Source organism: Myotis davidii, unplaced genomic scaffold, assembly GCF_000327345.1.
Source record: "Myotis davidii unplaced genomic scaffold, ASM32734v1 scaffold259, whole genome shotgun sequence".
NCBI lineage: Eukaryota > Metazoa > Chordata > Mammalia > Chiroptera > Vespertilionidae > Myotis > Myotis davidii.
The window spans coordinates 6,476,686-6,498,595 of NW_006292687.1; the positions used below are offsets into that span (position 1 = coordinate 6,476,686).

Below are 21,910 nucleotides of genomic sequence, written 5' to 3' on the forward strand. Positions count from 1 at the left end.
TTGATTGGAAATGTTAGGGGGTCGTCTTATACGCCCAGTCGTCTTATACGCCGGCAAATACGGTAGCTGGCATTCAAAAACTGTTTGCAAAATATATGTCTACTTACTAAGCAAGAAAAATATTATCAATTAACATTATTCTTACTTTCACTTCTTCCAATAACATACACAACTCTGACTTTTCACTGAACCTTATAAGGCGAATTTACATCTTTGGTAAATGGACATATTCTGAAAGATCTACGTGTCAAGTCAAACTGAACACATCCAAAACTTATTTAACTTATCCAAAAAAACTACCTGAGCCTTGCTTGAGTCCCTGCCTCTTCAGGGGACCAATATCTACAAGGAAAAAAACAGGTTTTATGCATTTTGCAACCAAGTACAATAAATTTTATACATGGTCCACTTTTACTCAAAAAACTACAACTGCATATCAACAATTTTGTCTTTCACTACCTTCTCTCTTAAATCAAACCAAATGACCTAAGAATTATGCAATGGCTATTTTATAATTTTGGTTGTAAATGCTCAGAAGAGTAAAAAGTACTATCTTTCAAAGAGCAAAACCAAAATTACTCACTTTTTATTCTTTCTTCTCCTATTATGAGAATTCCTATGAAATTAAATAAATGACAACAACAGAAAAAACCTTAGGGATAATAAAAGTGTACCACCAACAAGTATTTGTTGTACTGAATTAGTAAAGGTTCTATTTGTACATGAAAGTAAAGAATCATAAATCAGTTTAACATGATTATTTGGAGCTCTGCTTTCAATTTTCAGCCTTGTTTCTGATCTTAAGTGGAAAAGTATATAGTCCTCCCCTTTAAGAATAAGTGCAAGTTTTTCACAAATGTCCTAAAACAGACTGAGAAATTCCATTCTATTTCAAGTTGTCAGAGAGATTTATAATGAACTAGAGACTCAGTGCACGAATTTGTGCATGGGTGGGGTCCCTTGGCCTGACCAGCAATCGGGGCCAATCGGGCCGGCCGGTTGGTGGAAGGGACCGTGGCAGGTTGGCCGGCTGTGGGAGGTTGGCTGTAGGAGCACACTGACCACCAGGGGGCAGCTCCTGTGTTGAGCGTCTGCCTCCTGGTGGTCAGTGTGGCATCATAGCGACCGGTCAACCGGTTGTAAAGGTCACTTAGGCATATATGTGTGTGTGTGTGTGTGTGTGTGTGTGTGTGTGTGTTGCATTCTGTCATATTTTTTTCATCCATTGAGATAATCATAGTTTTTTTTGCTTTTGGTTAAAATGGTGAATTACACTGACTATTTTTAAATTTTGGTCATGATTAATATGTTATAGATTTTTTTATGCAGCTGGATTTGACTTGCAAATATTCTGTTGAGAAATACCCTCTCCTCTCCAATTTTTAGGAATAGTTTGTGTAGAGCTACGTTCAGGGAAGAGGCCCGTTTGTGACTGGCCCTTGAATGACTCTTGGGAATTGACCTCTTAGGATGTTCTGATAAAAACTGTTTTGCCCATTTAGAGCCTTGAATTGTACCAATTTGTCTAATAGTTTGTGAAAATGATGTGAACATCTGCTTTTGGTAACTACACTCAGTCACGCAGGCACTGTGTGACTGATGCCCAGTAAAGACCATGAAGTCGGTGAAAGAGCCACTGGAAAGCAGGAGGCTGGATAATTGCCAGAGCTCACACAGGGATAAAAAGACATAGCATTCCCATCAGCCAGAACAGAGAAGCTATATATTACACAAGTATTCGATAGGGTCCTCAGACAAGTCACACCTTAAAAATGGCCCCAGAATAAAGACTGCTATGGACATATTGAAATGATGCTTAAAAACAAGATTCAAAAGACACAAATCGATTCCAAATAGCTTTGTTTCAGTGTCTGAATAATGATCCAACTTTTTATAATCTACAAAAAGTAAAACAAATTAAGGTTCACCGGGTAGAGGATAAAGGTTAAATGTTACTTTGCAAGTTTCCTCTAACAAGTCAATATTAATTCTATTTTAATAAAGTGCATACTGTAATCCCTAAAGCAACCACTAAACAACACTGCAAAGTGGCACAACTAAAATTCCAACAGAAGAATCAATATAATGCACTAAACATTCAGCTAATACAAAACAGGCAGAAAAGGAGGCTCGGACAAATATGACAAACAGTAAACAATAGCACAATGGAAGCCCTAAATCCAACTATATCTATAATGAAATAAATGTAATAAACTAAGCACTCATTTTAAAATACAGACTGTCAGACTGGATATAAAAAACAACACTGAGCTATATACTGCATACATAAATGCACTGGGGGGGAAAAGCAATAAATAGATTTCAAGTGTAAAGGATGGAAGAAGATAGGTCATGCAAACAGTAAGCATAAGAAAGTTGTTGTGACCATATTAGTATCAAAATAGACTTCAAGGGTATAGGTATTACCACAGACATAGAGGCAAATTTCATAATGAAAGGGTAAAAACATTATGCACATATAACAATAACAAAGGTATATTTGTTTCAAATGACACTATCAAGTGCCTTGATTCAATTAACATTTAAATTTAGAAAACACTACTACTAACAGCTACAAAATACATATGTACTAGTATATATTATTTTCAAGCGCACATAGAATCCTCAAGATATACCACACACTGGGCTGTAATACAAGTCTCATTAAATTTTAAAGGGTAAAATTATATAGAGTATGCATAGCATAAAGTAATTAAGTTAGAAAGCAATAACAATGTACTCTAAATAATTCATGTAAAAATTTTTCAAAAAATATTTCAAACTGAATGATAATGTAAATACATTATTCCACAAATTATGTAATGCAACGAAATCAGAGCTTAAATGGATATTTATAGTTTTTAATGCTTATGTAAAAATGAAGAAAGTCTTAACAATGATCTGTTTCCATCTTAAGATGCTAGAAAATAATTGGAAAGAATCCATATAAGAACAGGAAAAAAACAAAACAAAAAAACAGACATGATGGAAAATTAAAAATGCCCAAAGTGGGCTTCTTGAACATTAATAAAATTGATAAGACCACTGCAAGACTAATAGGAAAGAAGAAAAATACTAATTGCCAATATGAGGGGAAAAAGAGGCGGTATCACTACAGATTTTATACAAATCAAAAGGAAAATAAGTGAAATCCCACTTCCTGCAATGATGAAATAGTGTTTGTTTTTGTTTGTTTGTTTTTGAATAGTTTGTTTTGAACCAACTCTTCCACAGGTAACAATTTAAAGTTCTAGACATAAAACTCTAGATGTAAAAAAACAAAACAAAAACCATCTACCTCAAGGCACTGAAGGTTAACCTGAAAGAGGAAAAGCAGAGGGGGTTGCCGATTAGAAGAAGGAAACACTGGGTTAGTTTCCTGTTCTAAGGCATTTCCCCAGAGTGCAAGTACCGTATCAAAGAACTCGTTCCCTAGCCGAAGTCACTGCTGTACCTTCGTGTGGGTCCAGTTCTGGAGTGTCTATTCTGCTGCATTAACCTATGGATCTGTCCTTTTGACAGTTCTGCACTGGGTTACTTGAACTAAGCTGGTCGAGGAAGTCCTCCAACTTTTTCCTTTTTGTAAAAAATTGTTTTAGATATCCTAGCTCTTTTAACTTTCCACTTAAATTTAGAATTTCCTTGTCTATATCTACAAAAACTGTTGCCTGAAGTTTCGTAGGAATTAAGAATTCCAGAATAATTAACATCTTTACTACGCTAAATCTTCTACTCTGTGAACATGGTTGGTCTATCTATTTAGGTTTTCTGTTATTTCTTTCATCAGCATTTTGTAGCTTTTAGCATACAGACCCTGCATATACTTAATGCCTAATTGTTTTATTAGTGGGGAAGACATTGTAAATGGTGTTTTAAAAAAATTTTAGTTTCCAGTTGTTCCTTGTGACAGATATTTGCATGTTGACCCTGTATCCGGTAATATTTTCAACTCATTTAATAGTTCTAGGATTATTTTTTAAAAGATTCCTTGGGCCCTAACCGGTTTGGATCAGCGGATTGAAAGGTCCTCTCTGCGGACTGAAAGGTCCCAGGTTCGATTCCAGTCAAGGGCATGTACCTTGGTTGTGGGCACATCCCCAGTTGGGGGTGCGCAGGAGGCAGCTGATCGTTTCTCTCTCATCGATGTTTCTAACTCTCTATCCCTTTCCCTTCCTCTCTGTGAAAAATCAATAAAATATATTAAAAAAAAAGATTCCTTGGAATTTTTAGGAAGATAACAGAGCGTAAAGCTCATATCCACCACCATATTCAGGACTTTTTGCTGTCTCATCAAAAGACTTTCCCCCTGAGTGCTTATTATATCCTTTAGCTCACAAAGAAGGAGACTGAGCAGCCCCTGCTTCTTACTTTCTTCACTGTATTTGTGTTACATTCACACCATCATAGAAAAATAAAAGCTCAAGTGACTACACAAATCACCTAAGACTTTGTCACCATGAGCCTCCTTTCCTGTATATTTTCAACTAAAATTTATACTACCCAGGTGGTAGAAGATGATAATCCAGATTACAGAGATTACCACATGACAGTACCCACAAGAGACCTTGAGGGGAAAAAACAATGTTTCTATAAAACTATATATTTCAATAACGCTATATATTTTAAATTTTAAAAAAAGAGAGACCTGGGGAAAAAACCTACTTTTATCATAAACCTTAAAGACTCCCCAAAGATAAAATTATAAAGCAGTAAGTAATTCACAGCAAAAACTGCAGTAACTACATGGCAACGAAAATCCATAAGAAAGAATCAACAAAAAATGGAGATTTACATGGGCTTCCAATCTGTCCCTTAAAGTAACTATATTTAACATGCATAATGAAAGAAAATAAAAGATGAACTGTGAAGAGGACAGAAAACAATAAAGAATGCCCAAGTAGATTTGAGACCCAAATAAAACATTTTAGCTATGAAGATATGATGGAAGTTTAAAATTTTAATGGATGTACTTAATGCAGTAGCTTAGATAGAAATAAAATGAGAAAGAGACCTTAAGAGAGATCTGAACAAGTTAGCTGCATAGAAAAGGAAGAGATGATATAAAGAGAGTTGAAAAGATAGGAAGGATAGAATGAAGTGATCTAAAATATATCTAAAGTTTCATGAAGGCAAAGATGGAAAGAATGGGCAACAGCAACATAAGGAAATAATAATAAAAAATTTTCACTAGCAATGAAACACAAATCAACAGTGATTCAAGGTAACAAATGAATCCTGAGCAGGGTAAACAGAAGGAAATTCATACCTACAGTCATTATGAGGAAACCACAGAAAACAGATAATGGAAAGAAGGCTGGGAATTCTCAAAAAAGATGAACAAAAATGGAAGCGAGAAGACAGTGAAATATCTTCAATGAGCTGACAAATGTAACTGTCAACTTAGAATTTTAAGAATGAAGATAAAATAAAAACATTTTAGACAGAAATGTAGATGAATACCAGGAAATCCTCACAAAAAGAAGTGCTAAAGAATGTACTTGAAACAGAAGGTAAGTGATGCCAGGTAGAAGGTCTGAGAGGCAAAAAATAATGTGTGTGTGTGTGTGTGTGTGTGTGTGTGTTTTAAGCTAAAACTAAAAAAAGTTTAAAAAACACACCCTATAATTCAAATGATAACAATGACAACATACACACTGGAGAGCAGTTAATAGGATTAATGTGTTGTATGGGTGAAGAATAAAGATGTTAACTTTTGACTTTTGATAAATTAAATACATATGTAAAACTGTATTGAGGAACCAGTAAAAAAATAAATATGCATTTAAAAACAAAGTGCAGATCTTTTCTCAGGCAAAAATATCTAAAAGTGCACAAAATGTACTATAAATATTTATAAGTAATTAATAAACAATTTTAAAATAAGGGCAAGAACATCTCCCAATAGTGTGAGTAGGGAAGATTAATTTCCTGAGCTAGCAGTGGAGAGACTTAGCTTGATAGAGGATAAAATCTGCTGTAGCATGAAAAACAGACAACATGAATAAATAAAGAGAAAGGAAATTGTTGAACTAAAGAGACTTGTTTTAGGATAAGATGGCTATATAACATGGAGTCAACTAATGCAAAGACAAATTGCCAGGCTGACATAAATAAAAATAAGCCAATAAAGTATTTGAAACTGTGCAAAACTGACTTTTATTCTCTTAAAAGTACTATTTGTATATAATTGAAAGATAATAATCCACAGCTGTCAAATAGCAAACTGCCACTTAAACATTAATCTTTGTAGTAACATTGGAAATTAGAGGAAACTATACTTAAACATTATTTTTTGAGGTATGAAAAATAAAGTCTATATGCATATATTTATAATTAGACCATCCTATTTCAATACAATACATAAAATATGCATTCTTTTTAAATTTTCATCTGAAAACCTGCTTCTTTAGTATAAAAGTGTCCCTGCCTAACTGGAAAGAGGTAGAGAAGTAGTTCTCAACCTGGCTGCACATTAGAATCACCTGGGAATCTTTTTAAAATCCTGATTTCTGGGCCTCATCCTCCAGAAATTGTTTCTTTGTTACTAATGTTGTGGCCCCACCCCATAGCAAAGAAACAGAATTTCCGGAGGATGAGGCCCAGAAATCAGGATTTTAAAAAGATCCCTGGTGATTCTATGTGCAGCCAGGTTGAGAACCACTGAGCAGAGCTTCAGGGACAAGGGATGGATCCAAACCCAGCTGGAATACTTACTAACTGATTGACATTAGGCGAGTTGCATAACCTCTGTGAATTTCAGTTTTCTGAGCTGTTACCACGAATATAGTAAGGTGTCAGTATCTTTTCAACCAGCCATTATTTATTCTTGTCATTACAGGTAATCTTGATATGTGGCTATTAAAAGAACCTTACTTCTTTTTATTTCTCAAAGTCACATCATAGGCATAATTAAGTGCATTAGATATTATCAGACTGGGAGGAAAAAAGACTAAGAGAAGTCACACACAGTGCTTGTGATCATAACAATGACAAATAAATTGCTTCCCAACTCAGTGCCTATGAAACTAAGAAACTTCTTAAATTCTGTAGTACTCATGTATGTTTCAATAAAAATCAATTAATTAATGAGGTACAACCTTATTAATTGCACTCTTTATAAATTGTCACAACTCCACCCAAAATCATTGCAGTGAACACTCCCTACTAAAAATGACTTATTTCAAAATAAGATTAAGGGTTGAAAATTTATTAGATAGATGTTAAAAAGGTATTAAGTGCTAAAAATGTATTTTATTGTTGGTTAAACAACAACAACAAAAACTCAATTGTCACTACAAGTAAGCTTGGATGGAAAATACAGCCTACTCTAATTTGGCTGTGGAAATAGGGATTCTTTTTGGACCTTCACTAACAATAAAGTTCATTTCAAAATGTATTATAAAATGGGGGAGCTACTCATTTACATGTAACATATTATTATAAAAAACTGGCAATACTTCCTTTTAATCAATAATTAATATACAGACCTGATTTCCATAGCTGCAAATTATATCATGAAATCCCCTGTATGTATATTCACACTTGATATAGTCTCCCAAGTTAGTTTGCAAAACTATAATCAGAATTAGCTATAAAAAAACTTTATGGGTTCCAGACAGTCAGACTGTCTGTAAGTTGATTAAATAAATGAAAACAAGTTACTTTAGTGCCTTAATAACAATTGTCTCTCTCAAGTAACTATTAGGCCTAAGCTCAAGAAAGGACAAACTGAGCAGTTACTCCATAAAGAGGTAATAACTGTTTCATATTTCTTTTTAAGTTTATTCAAGAGGAAGAAAAAAAAACCCAGCTGCTTTTATTCCAAGTTAGTTAAAATTAATATAATTTAAGATACTAATTTCGTTAATTCCCCAATTACTGCATTACTCCAACTTTATGTATATAAATTTGAAAACATAGAGGAGATGGACAAATTTCCCTAAAAGACAAACTACCAAAGCTCACTCAAGAAGAAATAACCTGAATGACCCTATCTATTGGTGCTAGAGGCCATTATTGCCTTGTTCCAGATCTTAGTGGGAAAGCATTTAGTCTCTCACCATTAATTATAATTTTAACTATATGTGAAAAATGATGCTATACTATTGTAATGTAGCTACTGCATAATCCATCATTGGAAGGTTGACTGTTATTAGTTAAAGGTATATATAGAACTTACAGCATCCAGGAAATACCCAAAAGAACAAAGTGATAGCAAATAAGCCAACAAAAAAATAAAATACAAATTTTAAGTATTCCATTAATCCAAAAGAAGGCAAAAAAAGGGAAAAAAGAAAGAGGAAGGAACAAGGATCAAATGGAGTAAACTGCAAAATGATAAACACAAATGTAACTGTATTAAGAAGCACATAAAATACAAAGGGTGGAAATACCTCAATTGAAAGGTATAGATATTAGATTGGATTAAAAATAAAAAGTACAACTCACCTATCTGCTGGCTATAAAATATGTACTTTAAATATAAAGACACATCAGATTAAAATCTAAAGGCAACGAAAAGATATACATTTAATCTTCACAACAACTCTTTGAAGTAAAGACTATCATTATCCTCACTTTTCAGAGAAGGAACCTGAAGTTCAGAGGTCAGTTATTTCCACACATCACAGAGCTACCTAGTTACCTGGCTTAGCAAGGCACAGGTGTTCTGAGCAGCACTAAATGAGCTCCATGGGCATTTTGTTTTCCCAGCATTCTCCCTAAAATCACATTAATTTCAGGTTTCTCTTTCTTCTGAAGCCTTCCTCCCCCTCACTTGAAAGACCTATGCATGACCATCATATTGAGCAGAGACCTTTTGAAAATACCATCACACAATTGAACTGGCAAGTAGTACTGTAAATACCCACCAATAAACATCTTTTGGCTGACTTTTCTGTTGTAGTCAAAAGAGATGCTTAATATTTTACCTCAAATAAAATATAAATTAATTGATACAAAATTAAAGGTAAGAGATCTGAAAAATTCTAACTTTCACTGTGATGTCAAACTAGACCTACTTGCATCCATTTACATGATTACATGATGAACTGGGAAAACATGAATATGCCATACACTGATGATTCCAAGAATGAAGCAATATTCTGCATTATTCAAAAATATCCCATAATGTATATATGTTTTTAAAATCAGGAAAAAGTAGGTTAAATTTTTAAAAATTAAATAAGGCATTAATTATTAAGTATTCCCTACTAGCACTAAGTATTCAAATACTAGCACTAATCATAAAGTTGAGGAAAGATTAACAGATATATTTGTAAATATCGCCATAGGCTAGAGAATTCTATCAGTAATTACTGTCCTGGAAAACAAGGGGGCGGGGCGGGGAATGCAGTGAAAATTCAAATACCCTACATGAAAAGTTCCTTAACCAGGTACAGCACAGTGGCTGCCTGAGTGCCTGCAGCTTTGCAGAACAGATGGCGCTCACACAATGCTTCAGGTTTATTTTGAAGCCCTTGCATCATCTCTAAAAGGGAGGTGGTCACTGTGTTTCCCCAGCCATAAAAGAGAAAATAAGTATAACCAAACAAGTAATGTCCAAACCAGTAATATCCTCCCAATGGCTGGCACCTTATGGATAATACCCGACTTTCTCTAGAATTTTTAAATGGACCAGAAACCTACAAGGAAACTGTCCTACAACAGCTGTCTTTTATCCTCTGAAGTCAGGGCTTGGAAACCAATCACTTAGCACTTAAAACACACTGCCTTTGCTGCCTTGAAGGTAGTCAAGTTCTAGAGCAGCAGAGACACGCAGGGGCAGGCTGTCAGATTAAATATCATGGAGCGTTAAAACTAAATAGGCAGATGGGTTTTTATTTCGACATTAAACCTCTTTCCAGAAAAGGAAGAAATGTGTATAGGGAGGAAAAAGATAAATGGTGGTTTTTTTGGTGGCAAACTGCACTCCACCAAAAAAAAAAAAATGTTGTCAATGAAGAATGTAATCACAAATAGTTTTATAGATAGCTGAAAATATTGCCTTGCTTGTAAATGAGGCTAGATTTTCAGAACATTAAAAAAAAATTTTATATACGATGGGCTATCAGGCAACAATGAAGGCTACGTTTTCGCTAGACAGCAGGACACAATCAATGTTTTCAGTATGATAGTTCAGAAGATCCCACCACTGTGAGAAATCCTAATCTCATACTATTTCAAGAGCTCACATAGAAAATTCATGAAAAAGTCGGGGTAAAAATGAATAGCCATGAAACTCCAACTCTGTCATAGTTTCTTTACAACCCTTATATTTCTTCCCTGGCAATACCCTGAACAGAAGTCCTTGCAAAAATTTCAGTTGTTTCCTGACCTCATAAACCAAATAACATTTCTATCCAAATAATCCTTATATGCTGTATCAGTTTTATGCTATATCAGTTCTCATATATTTTTAGCAAGTATTTGGGGGCAGGAACTCCTCTTAGAGCTACTTCTTTACCTATCCTGCCAGGCTGCCAACCTGTGTTTTGAACTTTGCAGACTCAGCTCTGGCTTGGCAGGTCCAAAGTGCTGCCCTGAACTGTCAGAACACAAGAGAAGGGGCCCCAGAAGGACTAGTGTCTTTGTAGTGGGCACCCAAAATACTGGAATCAACTCTCAAAACAATTGTTTATGTTGTGCTGTTTAAAAATTTCCAGCAATCTGATTGATAGCATTACCAAAAGCATCCACACATGAGAGACACAAAAGCTGATAGTACACATAATATCCAAGAGGCAAGCAGTTTCCCCTAAAACGTGTCCTTCCATATTAGCTCTGCTACCTCACTGACATGCTCTTGGCCTCCCATCTTACACCCCACCCCCCGGCTGACTCATTTTTTACACTGAATATTTTCTAAGTGTATACAAGAGCTTAGATGCCCAAGAGCATTAACATAACATCTCCTACAGTGAGGTATTACAATCCAGGTTAAGAAATGAAAGGAACAAAAATACAGAGAACACTTTTAGAACTAACACCGTGGCCTGATGTATTCAAAGGCCCTGAAAAACTTGCATCTCAAGATCAACATTTCAGAAGCAGAATTCTAAATATTCATAAGCAACCAGATCTTTACTAAGCTCATCTCCTCACTCAATACAAGAAAACTAACCCTAGTCAGGTAGATAGCTATTCATAATGAAGTACTTTGAAGGGAAAACCAGATTATAACATTTAAGCCTGAGAATTTTATTTCATAAACCTATTTATATGGAGACAGACTCTATATCTAAAAGTGCAGATTTTTAAAATTTTTCTTTGCCATTTGGGGGATGGAAAAGCATCCCTGATTTGTATATTAAAGCGCAAGCATCTGTCCTACTGATGATATTCCAGGGAAGCACATTAGCATAAAATTTAACGATGTCAAATAAGTGGATGTGAAATAGGGACTGCGTAAAGACACTATTTCCAAGGCTGACAGAAACATCACTGTTTAGAAATGCAAATGAAACCATTATGTTCAATAATTATATGAAAATATGAACAGTTCAGCATGTTTTCCAGCCCTGATGGCGGTTAATGGGATGTATGCTTATGTAAATAACTACTATTAAAGCTAATGCTGAAAAAAACTAATAAATTCATACTAAAGCAACTGATTTAGTATGCTTTTAAACCCCAGCAGTGCTCACTTATTAGAAAAGAGTGCATTATTATGTTTAGAACTCATTACTGCTACAAGTCACTGCAACTCCATCAATTACCATGCATTAATGAAAATGGGACACATACAAAAAAAATTATTGCCTCTCAGCAGTTTTTTTAAAGACAAAATCTAGGGGCATTACCATCATGGGGCCTTGTAGGGAACTTATCCACACTATAATCTTTATTACTAAAATGGTACTCCCAATACTATCATCTTAAGGTATTTTGACCATAAGAAGGGCTAACCTTTATGTAAAAATATCAATATTTTACAAAATTGACCATTTAGCACCAATAAGAAATTTTTAATATTTGAATTGCATTTTTAAAAACTTTTATTAACATATATATGGCAGATGGTCCATTTTCTTTTATCCTTACTTGAGGATATGTTTATTGGTTTTAGAGAGGGAAGAAGGGAGGAATGGAGAAATAGAGGGAAGAGGGGAGGGAGGGAAACAGGGAGGAAGAAAAGGAGAGAGGGAGGAAGAAGGAGGGAGGGAGGGGGAGAGAGAGAGAGAGATTCCCATATATAAACCTCAACCCAGAAAGGGGATCTAACCTGCAAGCTAGGTATGTGCCCTGTTGGGGAATCCAATCAGCAACCTCTTGGTGTAGGGGACAATGTTCCAACCAACTGAAGCACCTTGCCAGGGCAGATGGTCCATTATTTTTTTCAAAGGGAGGCCAAGAAGTGAAAACACACAGTGAAAGTCATACCAGTGTATAGAGGTAGATGGCTTTATTCTAAAATGCTGCCTGATATAATAGTTAAAAATCCCACCCAATTCTACATTTATGTCTCAGTGAATTCTGTGCAATGAAGGGATTGGATTTTTAAGAACAAAACTAAAATTTCCTTCTTGGCCACAAGATGGACTTTCTTGCAATATATTAAATATTGCAAGATATTAAGAAGATGAAAAGTCCTTGTTTAAAATTCAAGTTTAACTTGCACCTAACAGCAAAGAAATGCTGATGGAGCAAGAATGCAAATATATAAATACCTTTGCTCTCACTCTATTTGTGTCAACTTTCACAATTTATTCTGTTTTCTTCGCATATGTAATTAAACTTATCCTTCACCCTTTTTTCACATCCAGGAAAACAGAAAGCACTTCAGCACCTACTAAATGTTAAAAATATTTGCTAAACCTGAGACATAGTCATGTTATATATTATAAATATGTTTATTTTGAAATTATTACAGTCACATCAGTCCAATCATTTGCAGTTTTGGCTCTCACTTGTTTCTTTGCCTCCCAAGAAGCTTCTCTTGCAATTTAGATATACTAACACCAGGTGGTGGTAGAGTGTGATGATGTGCAGCTATCATAGTAAAATGCAAGTTTTCTCTCAAAAGCAGTAAAATGCAGATACTCCCTGATCAAGCAACACAGGTTTAACAATTCATTCACATAACAGGTATTTTTTTAGTACATACTGAGTATCAGGTCTTGCATAAGATTCTCAGTGTACAATAGTGCATAAAGCAAAAATAATGTTCCATGAGGGAAATAGACAATAACTAAATGTATAAGTAATAGAATGTCAAGTGCCCTCAATAATCAAAGCCCGTTCACAACTATAAAAACAAAACAAAACTTCTTAACAAACTGAAATGAAGCAGATTCCTCAGTGTAATAAAAGATACCTATAAAAAACCGGGTAGCTCAGTTGGTTAGCGTGTTGTCCCAGTATGCCAACAGTGTGGGTTCGATCTCCAGTCAGGGCACTCACAAGAAGCAATCGATGAATGCATAAATAAGTGGAACAACAAGTTGATGTTTCTCTCTCTCTCCCCTTCTAAAATCAATAAGTAAAAAAACTTTTTTAAACCTATAACTAACATCAATCTTAAAGCTGAAATACACATTTCTCCTAAAACATGGAACAAGATAAGGATGCTCTTTGTCATCTTTTATTCAATACATAACTGGAGGTATTGCAGTAAGACAAGAAAAAGAAAGAAAAGGCTTAAAGATTAGGAAAGAACGAAAACTATTTTTATTTGCAGATGACCTAATTGTTCACACATAAAATCCTAAGGAATCTGTGAAAACAATTATTAAAATTAACAAGTGAGAATTTAGCAAGGTCAAAGATATAATCAATATAAAAATTCAACTGTGTTTCTAAACCCAACAACTGAAAGTTGAAATTAAAACTACATTGAGAACAAATTTTTCAGAATCAACAGACGCCTTCTTGCTGACTAGAATATGCACATGATGGCTGAATGCCAAGGCTCTCTCAAATCAACAGTCATCACCTGCCTTGCGCCAAAACTCAAATGTCTTTTACAATAAAAAGGAATAAACACCTATCTTGCTTTTATTACTGTTACTTCGGAAAGCTTGATCCTGACACAAATTCATAAAACATCCGCTAGTAAGTTCCAGCTAATCCTAGCCTTTTCAGCTCTGTTTCTGCATTCTTTTCCTTGAGATCTGTTCTATGCCTTGTCAGAGCAGCACATAATGAATGGTGAGATTCCTCAGTAATTCCTACCTGACTTCTTTAGCAATAAGCTTTCTTAAATCGCTTTAAATATTTTTTAAAGTATGCTCCCCCATAAATCAAAAAACTTTTTGCTTCAAAACTATACCGTCTCTTCAAAAATTAATTACTGTAAACTTTTATCATCAATTCCTCTCTGTAGTTAGCATTAAATCCTAAGTATTTTTAAGAGAACAAAATAATCTTTAAGTATGGTTTAGGCATTCACGAAAGGGTCAAACTTCCTGCACATTAAAAAAGAGAACTTTCAAAAAGGATATCTTCTCTCTCTTTGATGATCAGTTCATTCTGCTCTTCCAACTGCCTGATCTTCTTCTCAAATGATTCCTGCTCAGCTTTGAGTCGTTCTTCGGTCACTTCCTTTTCCTCGCTTACTCTAAAAGAAATAAAGAAATGAAAAGAAAATGTCTGTGAGAATAAAATACAACATGTGCCTACAGCTGCAGTTTACCCAAAGTAGACTTCCCCCAGAGTATGCTTACCTCTTTCAGAGGTTTCTTCAGGGCTACTCTATGCATTTTTTTAACTAACCTTTTATAAGGCAATCTCTTACAGCTGTCCAATAAAATACGCATGTTGACTTTAAAATCAAGAATGTTTCCCATCATCAGAAGTATCTTAAATATGTAAAGTCCAACATAAGACATAGGCTCCTAATTATAATCTGGGACAGAAAGTATCTAATTTTTACAACATTAGGTTTCATTTCTTCATTATCAAAATAGGCACAATCAATTTATTTTGATTTAGATATTTTTATACTTTTATTTAAATCCTGTCAATGACAAACAACATATAAATCACTTAAACATTTCACTAAAAAACATAGGCAATTTTATTCTTTTTTTCTGCAACTGATACCCTGTATTCCTTAGTAGCATATAAATAACTACATTGGAATAAAAACACAGCATTAACATAAACCTTGCACTATATTTATTCTTAGTCCAAAAATAGGGTGGTGAAGGCCTGGGGTAGGGGTGGGCTAGAAAGGGCCCATGGGGGTTGGGCGGAAGAAGGAGACATATGTAATACTTTCAACAATAAAGATTTTTAAAAAAGGATTTTAAAGTTAAAAACACCGACCAATAGTTTTGATTCTTTAATGTCTAATTCTGAAAAGTATTCCCACTCGATCCTACCAGAAAGGGGTGGCTCCTAACAAGAACACAGAAGGGGAAAAAACCTTTTAAAAAACCCCACAAAAACAGCTAAACAACAACAACATTAAAAGTTATCTTAAAATGACAATCCTAATTTTCATGTATCTCTGTGCACAGAGATGTTAGACCTGAATTTGTTACTGGTGCCTGTTTCTCCAAAGACAGTACAACGTTAATCCTACAATATCACACGGGGATGCGTGTAAGTGAAGTCCACGCCTTTCCTTTGAGCTCCCAAGTTTACTTTCTCCCAGAACCCTCCTCTATCAGAACAATTTCTGACTTACATGAACCCCATAGCTCTTCCTTTCTTGCTAGTCTTCTGGTGAAGATATTAAAATCAATGATATAACAGAATGAAAATTAGAATTTTTTGAATGTTCAAGAGTTTATTGCTTTTTCTTTGAAATAATGTGTGTGAAATGCATGGCACACAATAGTGTTCAAAAATAGGTTTATTTCTTCTTGCTCATCTTGACATTCAAATAATTTCCTCAACTATATTATTTATGGTTAGCATAATATGAGACCCATGAATGGGACTCAGGCCCCTCTTCCTAAGGGTAATCTCTAAAACTGATACAATTACAAGAATCCAGACAACAAAACAAGGAACAAATATACCTAAATGAGGAGGATTTATACTCAGGTCTCAGGTAATCCTCCTGCCTCCCTTGTAGATTGCCAGATTTACCTTATCATGGAGGTATAGCTCAACATTTATTTACTCCCTTTGTTCAACCTGAAAGAGATCCATGAAAATTCTAGAGTTCATTGAGGGAGTAAAAGTTGTACACACATCCCATAATGCCAGAGTCTATGATGAGCTTTTCTCAAAACTTAAAAGTGCTCTATCCAGAAAAATCACTCCTTTTAAAATTTAGTTTCTGGAGTATGTTTGAAAAATGTATTGCTACACTATTTAAACAGGCCTTTTTTTTTTTTTGGTCTTTTCTGTTATGCTGCTATGATTAGACTACCCTTTAGCAATTATTATGCTCTGGGAGGCTATAAAATTAACAAGCTGTGGTAAGTACAAAGTATAACACTTCTTCCACAGGCCTATCTAAAGATACTCACGGCTTCTTTGTGGCCTATTAGCATAGTTAATATAAGCAAGCATATTAATACAGCCTTTAAAGGCAGAGGACTTGCCAATAAAACAACCTCAAGATTTGATATCCACTCTGAAATCTATCTTCTTGTTTAATTTATGTTCAATAATATTTCCCATGAGGTATATGTAAGAGAAAATATCTGGTATCCTGATCTACATTTTTCATCAAAGCACTCTCAGACCACAAAGTAACATAAAAAGATCTAATTCTCTATCTCATTTAGAGTAGAGCAACAAGTTAATTAACAAAATGAGAAGCTAAATACAGGAAAGGGAAATATCTGACTAATAGGATAAAACAGTTAAAACTAACAAGAGGATATTCCCAGAGTTGGTTTGTTAATTATTTACAAAGAGGACAATAGCCTGTTCATAAAGTAAGATTGTTAACATTTAGTTAATGCCTCAGAGTATTTATCAAAAAGGTCCACAAAATGTACTGTTATTTAACAAGAAAAGAGAATTCATACCCTTAGAGCTGGGTGGCTGGGCTAGAAATTGTGCTGAAAGTACTGAATATCTTTGAAGTCTTAAAATTGAAGTCTTAATTTTTTATTGTACTGAGATGTACATTTAATTATGACAAAAAATAATTAGTTAAAAAACTAAAAAAAACAGAATAAATATAAAATAATAATGATCTTCTTATTCTACAATAGGAAACTAATGATGTTACACTTTCTATTTTTCTTCTGAGAATGTCAAGTAGAAACAGCAAACTGTCCTTTGGGAAAAATCAGTATCTCAGCCTAAAAAAGAACCCAGTCCTCAAATGAGTTAGTGTACAAGTATTCACGGGGGAACCATGCATTATCTGACAGTGTGGGCACAGGACAAGAAATAGTGGAGATTTTTTTAGGCTTCTTCAAATATGGCTCATATACATCAAAAAAATGCAATGTGGCCAAGATTATTTTACAACTTTTTTTTCCTTTAAAAACTAAGGTATAGTACAGTTCACGCATTAGTCTATGGCAGCGATTTTCAACCTTTTTCATCCATGGCATACACAAACTAATTACTAAAATTCTGCTGCACACCAAAAATATATTTTTTGCTGATATGACAAAAAAAAGGTATAATTTTGATTCAGTCATACCAGACGGCTATTGTTATGTTGGCTGTTGTCATATCTTTAAAATATTTTTATTTTAGAGAGAGAAACATCTATGTAAGAGGGAAACATTGATCTGTTGCCTCCTGTACACCTCCTACTGGGGATGGAGTCCGCAACCCAGGCATGTGCCCTGAGAATAGAACCTGCAACCTTTGAGTACATGGGACAATGCCCAAGCAACTGAGCCACACTGGCCAGGGCAGTTGTCATTTTTTAATATGACAATCTAAGGGAAAAGAGGTCTGTGACCCTGACTAAATTTAAGGTATTACATGTTTTAAAAATTCTTGCAACTGGTCTATGGGACCCTCTCCATCTTAAAAAGTCTCAGTAGTAAAAAAAAAAAAAAAAAAAAAAAGCAGCAAATGCATACATAGGGAAGTTGCCATCTTGCAGCACAAACTACAATATTTTGCATAGCCATTCATTTTTCAAGTCCCCATAAATTACACTGCTTTTCCCATCAATGCAAACAATTCATTAATTTTACTATTAAAGACTTTCTGAGGTCACTTAACTCAGCAATCTTGAACAAAAAGAATTCTCTCTATCCTTATGCCTCCAAAAATGATCAATCAATATTCCACTTATTCTTCTGCAAATGTAAATCAATGCTAGACACCTCAGGAAAATGTGATCATTTACTTCAAGTCCATATATCAAGTCATCTTTTACACTCTGTTCCACCAGCTAAATAATTCATAAAATCCCTTACGGTATCTATTCTCCATTAGCCTATTAATTTGTATGTGTACTCCATTCTTTTATTAGTGTAGTTAACACAAGTAAAAAAGTTCCCTGAGCATATATAGATTATTTAAGGAGGCATCTACAGATTATTAAAAACTTATACCAGGTTTTTGTTTTTTTAAATCTATTTGGTTTCCTGCCAAATAGCACTATATTGCTTATTCATGTTCAGGCTAAATTGAACTATGATCCATGCATATTTTTTTAATGTACTAGGCCTAACCAGTAAGTCTTTCTCTTAAGTGAATTTCTACTTTATTTTTATTCTTAGGCATATAATAACCTGCACTTGTCACTATTATCTTACATCCTGTTTGAATGAATCTATTTTCCAACATATTAAGCCAATCCTTAAATCTTATTTATATCTTCTGTTAACATTTATTTTCGTTTAGTAACATCAGTAAATCTTATAAGCATCTTTTTGCTACTTTTACACATAGTGCCAATAAAGATAATGACTAAAAAGGACCTCACAGCTAGATTCTCAATGGAACAGGTAGGATACAGGTAAGCCAGTCTTGGAATTTAGACATATACAGTTTCCCCGCTAACACTGTTAAAGGCCATGTGTTTTTTAAAAAAGGCTAATGCTTTGTTAAAAATGCTTCTCACTTCAAAGGCACCATTAAAAAAAAAAAACGGGTATAGTTTTCACTTTGCTTTTATATTGCATGTCACTCTATAATTGAAAAACATGCTATTTGTCTTGTACGTTGTGCTGAGAGCTACTGAACATTATATTATTCTGAAAATATGCTTGTTAATGGTCAGTGTTGGTGTTAAGCACTCTAAGCTCTCCCCTAAAATAATGTTGGTGCATCTTCATAATAGCGGAAATTCTTTAAGTATGCTATACTTGAATATATCATAGGAACACACAGGTGTTCTAAATCTTCTGACACTTTCTCCATTTGCTTTAACTTTTATACAACAAAGTTTTAAATAAATAATACATGGGTCAAAGAGGAAGTCTCAAAGGAAATTTTAAAAAATACATAGGGCTGAATGAAAATGAAAATACAACAAATCAAATATGTGGGAAGCATTAAAAGCAATCATGAGAGAAGTTTATAGCACTAAATGCTTACATTAAAAGGAGAATGGTCTCTAAGTTTCTACTTCAAGAAATAACAAGTAAAAGAACAAAACAACAGAAGAAAGGAAATAGCAGAGATAAGAGCAAAAATCAATATAATTGAAAACAGAAAAAATAGAGAAAAATCAATAAAACAAAAAGCTGCTTCTTTAAAAAAATCAATAAAATTGATAAACCTAACAAGGCTGACAAAAATAAAAAGAGAGAAGGTACAAATCAATAATATCATAATGAAGACCTATAGGTCCCGCAGTCACTAAAAAGATAAGAGAATACCACAGACAACTTCATGTTCATAAATTTGACATGAGACAATTCTCAAACCACAAACCCCCAAAACTCAATCAAGACAAAATAGACAACTTGAATAATTTTGTAACCATTAAAAAAATTGAATTTGTAATTAAAAAGCTCTTTAAAAATAAATTTCTGGCCCAGATAATTTCACTGGAAAATTCTATAAAATATTTACAAAAGAATAAACCAATTTTGTACAATTTTTTCTAGGAAATAGAACACTTCCCAATTCATTTTATAAGGCTAGTATTACCATGATACTAAAACCAGACTAAGCAAAAAAAAAAAAAAAGAAGAAAGAAAAGAAAACGACAGTCCAATACCTCTCATGAACGTCAGTGTACAAATTCCAAACAAAATAATAAGGAAATCAAAATTAGGAATGTATAAAAACTATGATAAAAACTGAGGTTTTACAGGTAGCAGAGGCAAAGTCAACATTCAGAAATCAATTTGTAGAATCCACCATATCAACAGCTAAAAAAGAAAATACATATAATCTCACATTAATTTAGGCACAAAAAGTGTTCTACAAAATCTAGCATACAATCATAACAAAAACTCTTATAAAAGTAGGAATATAAGAAAAAATCTACAGCTAATATCATACTTAATCACACACCCCCTGAAAAACCCAAATTGGAAGAAATACTGCAAAATAGCTGGCCAGTATTCTTCAAAAGTATCAAAGTCATGGAAGGCAAGGACACACATGAAAGAGACCAAGGAAACATAAAAACTGAATACAAAATGCGATACTGGAGCAGGAAAAAATATATTAGTGATAAAACTAGTGAAATCTGAATGCTCTGTAATTAATACTATTGGACCAATGTTAATTTTTGACAATTGCATGATGATTTATTCAGTGTGATAAATTTAGAAAAAGTTATGTGAAAGTTATGAGAGCCTTCCATACCATTTAAGAGATTTATTGACATATACTTACATATAATAAGGTTCAACCATTTCAGGATACAATTCAATGGCTTTTAATATATTTAGAGTTCTGCAAACATCACCATAATATAATTTTAGAACATTTCATTTTCCCAAAAAGACCACTCATTCCTCTTTCTCCCAATATTTTTGCAATTTTTCTATAAGCCTAAAATTATTTCAAAATAATACAAAAAGGTAATAATAATATTACATTGAATTAAAATTTATAAATATATAATTTTTGAAACACTATATAATGAAATATAATCAAGAAAGGAAAATGAAATTCATGTGTTTTAAAGTTCTTGAATTGTCTCTCTTATATAACAATGCATCTCATATAAGGTTTGTCTCACCTGGCCAGTTCTTTAATTAAATTTGCAATGCGTCTTTTGTCTTCAAGACATAAATCCTTTAATGATGCACTCTTTATTCCTCCCTTGCAGAAATTCTGAAACAGAAAAAAAACTTTTGTTTAACTTTTACTAAAAGCAATTTGTAAGATTCTTCAATAAATTCTTAAAACACGTAGAGGTGAAATTTCCTAGGTATCTTTTATCTTGTGGAAACACTAGTAGCCTGTTTCATTTAAAACTGACTATGAACTCAAAACAGGCTAAGGAACTGTCTGCCCATGAGGGGACATCATGAAATTTACGCAGAAAAGCAGACAGAGTTTGCTTATGGAAGAAACAGCCCTCCTTACTCCATGTCCCTGCTTAAATACTAGGGAATATTTTAAAAGACAACTTTCCCTTGGTAGACGCCACAGAAATAAACACCTAATGGAAGATACTGAGAACTTTCTTACATCACAGCCCAGCTTAAAACTAAGGTTGGCAGCAGATGAACCTGTTCTAGCCTCTCAATAACCCGAGGTTCATTCCAAAGGGTACTAGACCAAAGAGTAATTAATAATAATAATATATTTTTAAATAGCTAATAATATCTAGTGCTTACTGCATGCCAGGAATAGGATAAGTACTTTACACTTATTAATCCATCTTATTTCCGCAACAATGCTATTAGGTGGGTATTATTCTTATTTTAAAGTGAGGATACATATCTTGTCTAGTATTAAGAAATAGATCAAGAGAGAAACCAAGATGGCGGCGGCATAGGTAAACACCAGAGATTGCTGCCTCACACAACCACTTCAAAAATACAACAAAAAAAAAATACAACTAAAAGACGGAACAGACATCACCCAGAACCACAGGAAGGCTGGCTGAGTGGAAATTCTA

At 33.9% G+C, this 21,910-nt stretch overlaps 1 protein-coding gene across 1 annotated transcript in view; it reads right to left on the reverse strand.

The window, feature by feature from the left end:
* The window catches only part of KIAA1328 (KIAA1328 ortholog), a gene marked incomplete at its 5' end in the record, with an annotated part of 154,704 nt that overhangs the window by 126,989 nt on the left and 5,805 nt on the right, over positions 1–21,910 (reverse strand). Inside the window, 2 exons of the mRNA XM_015565556.1 lie at positions 14,442–14,557; positions 21,023–21,117. Coding sequence (XP_015421042.1) covers positions 14,442–14,557; positions 21,023–21,117 — 211 coding nt within the window. The remainder of the gene's footprint in view (positions 1–14,441; positions 14,558–21,022; positions 21,118–21,910) is intronic.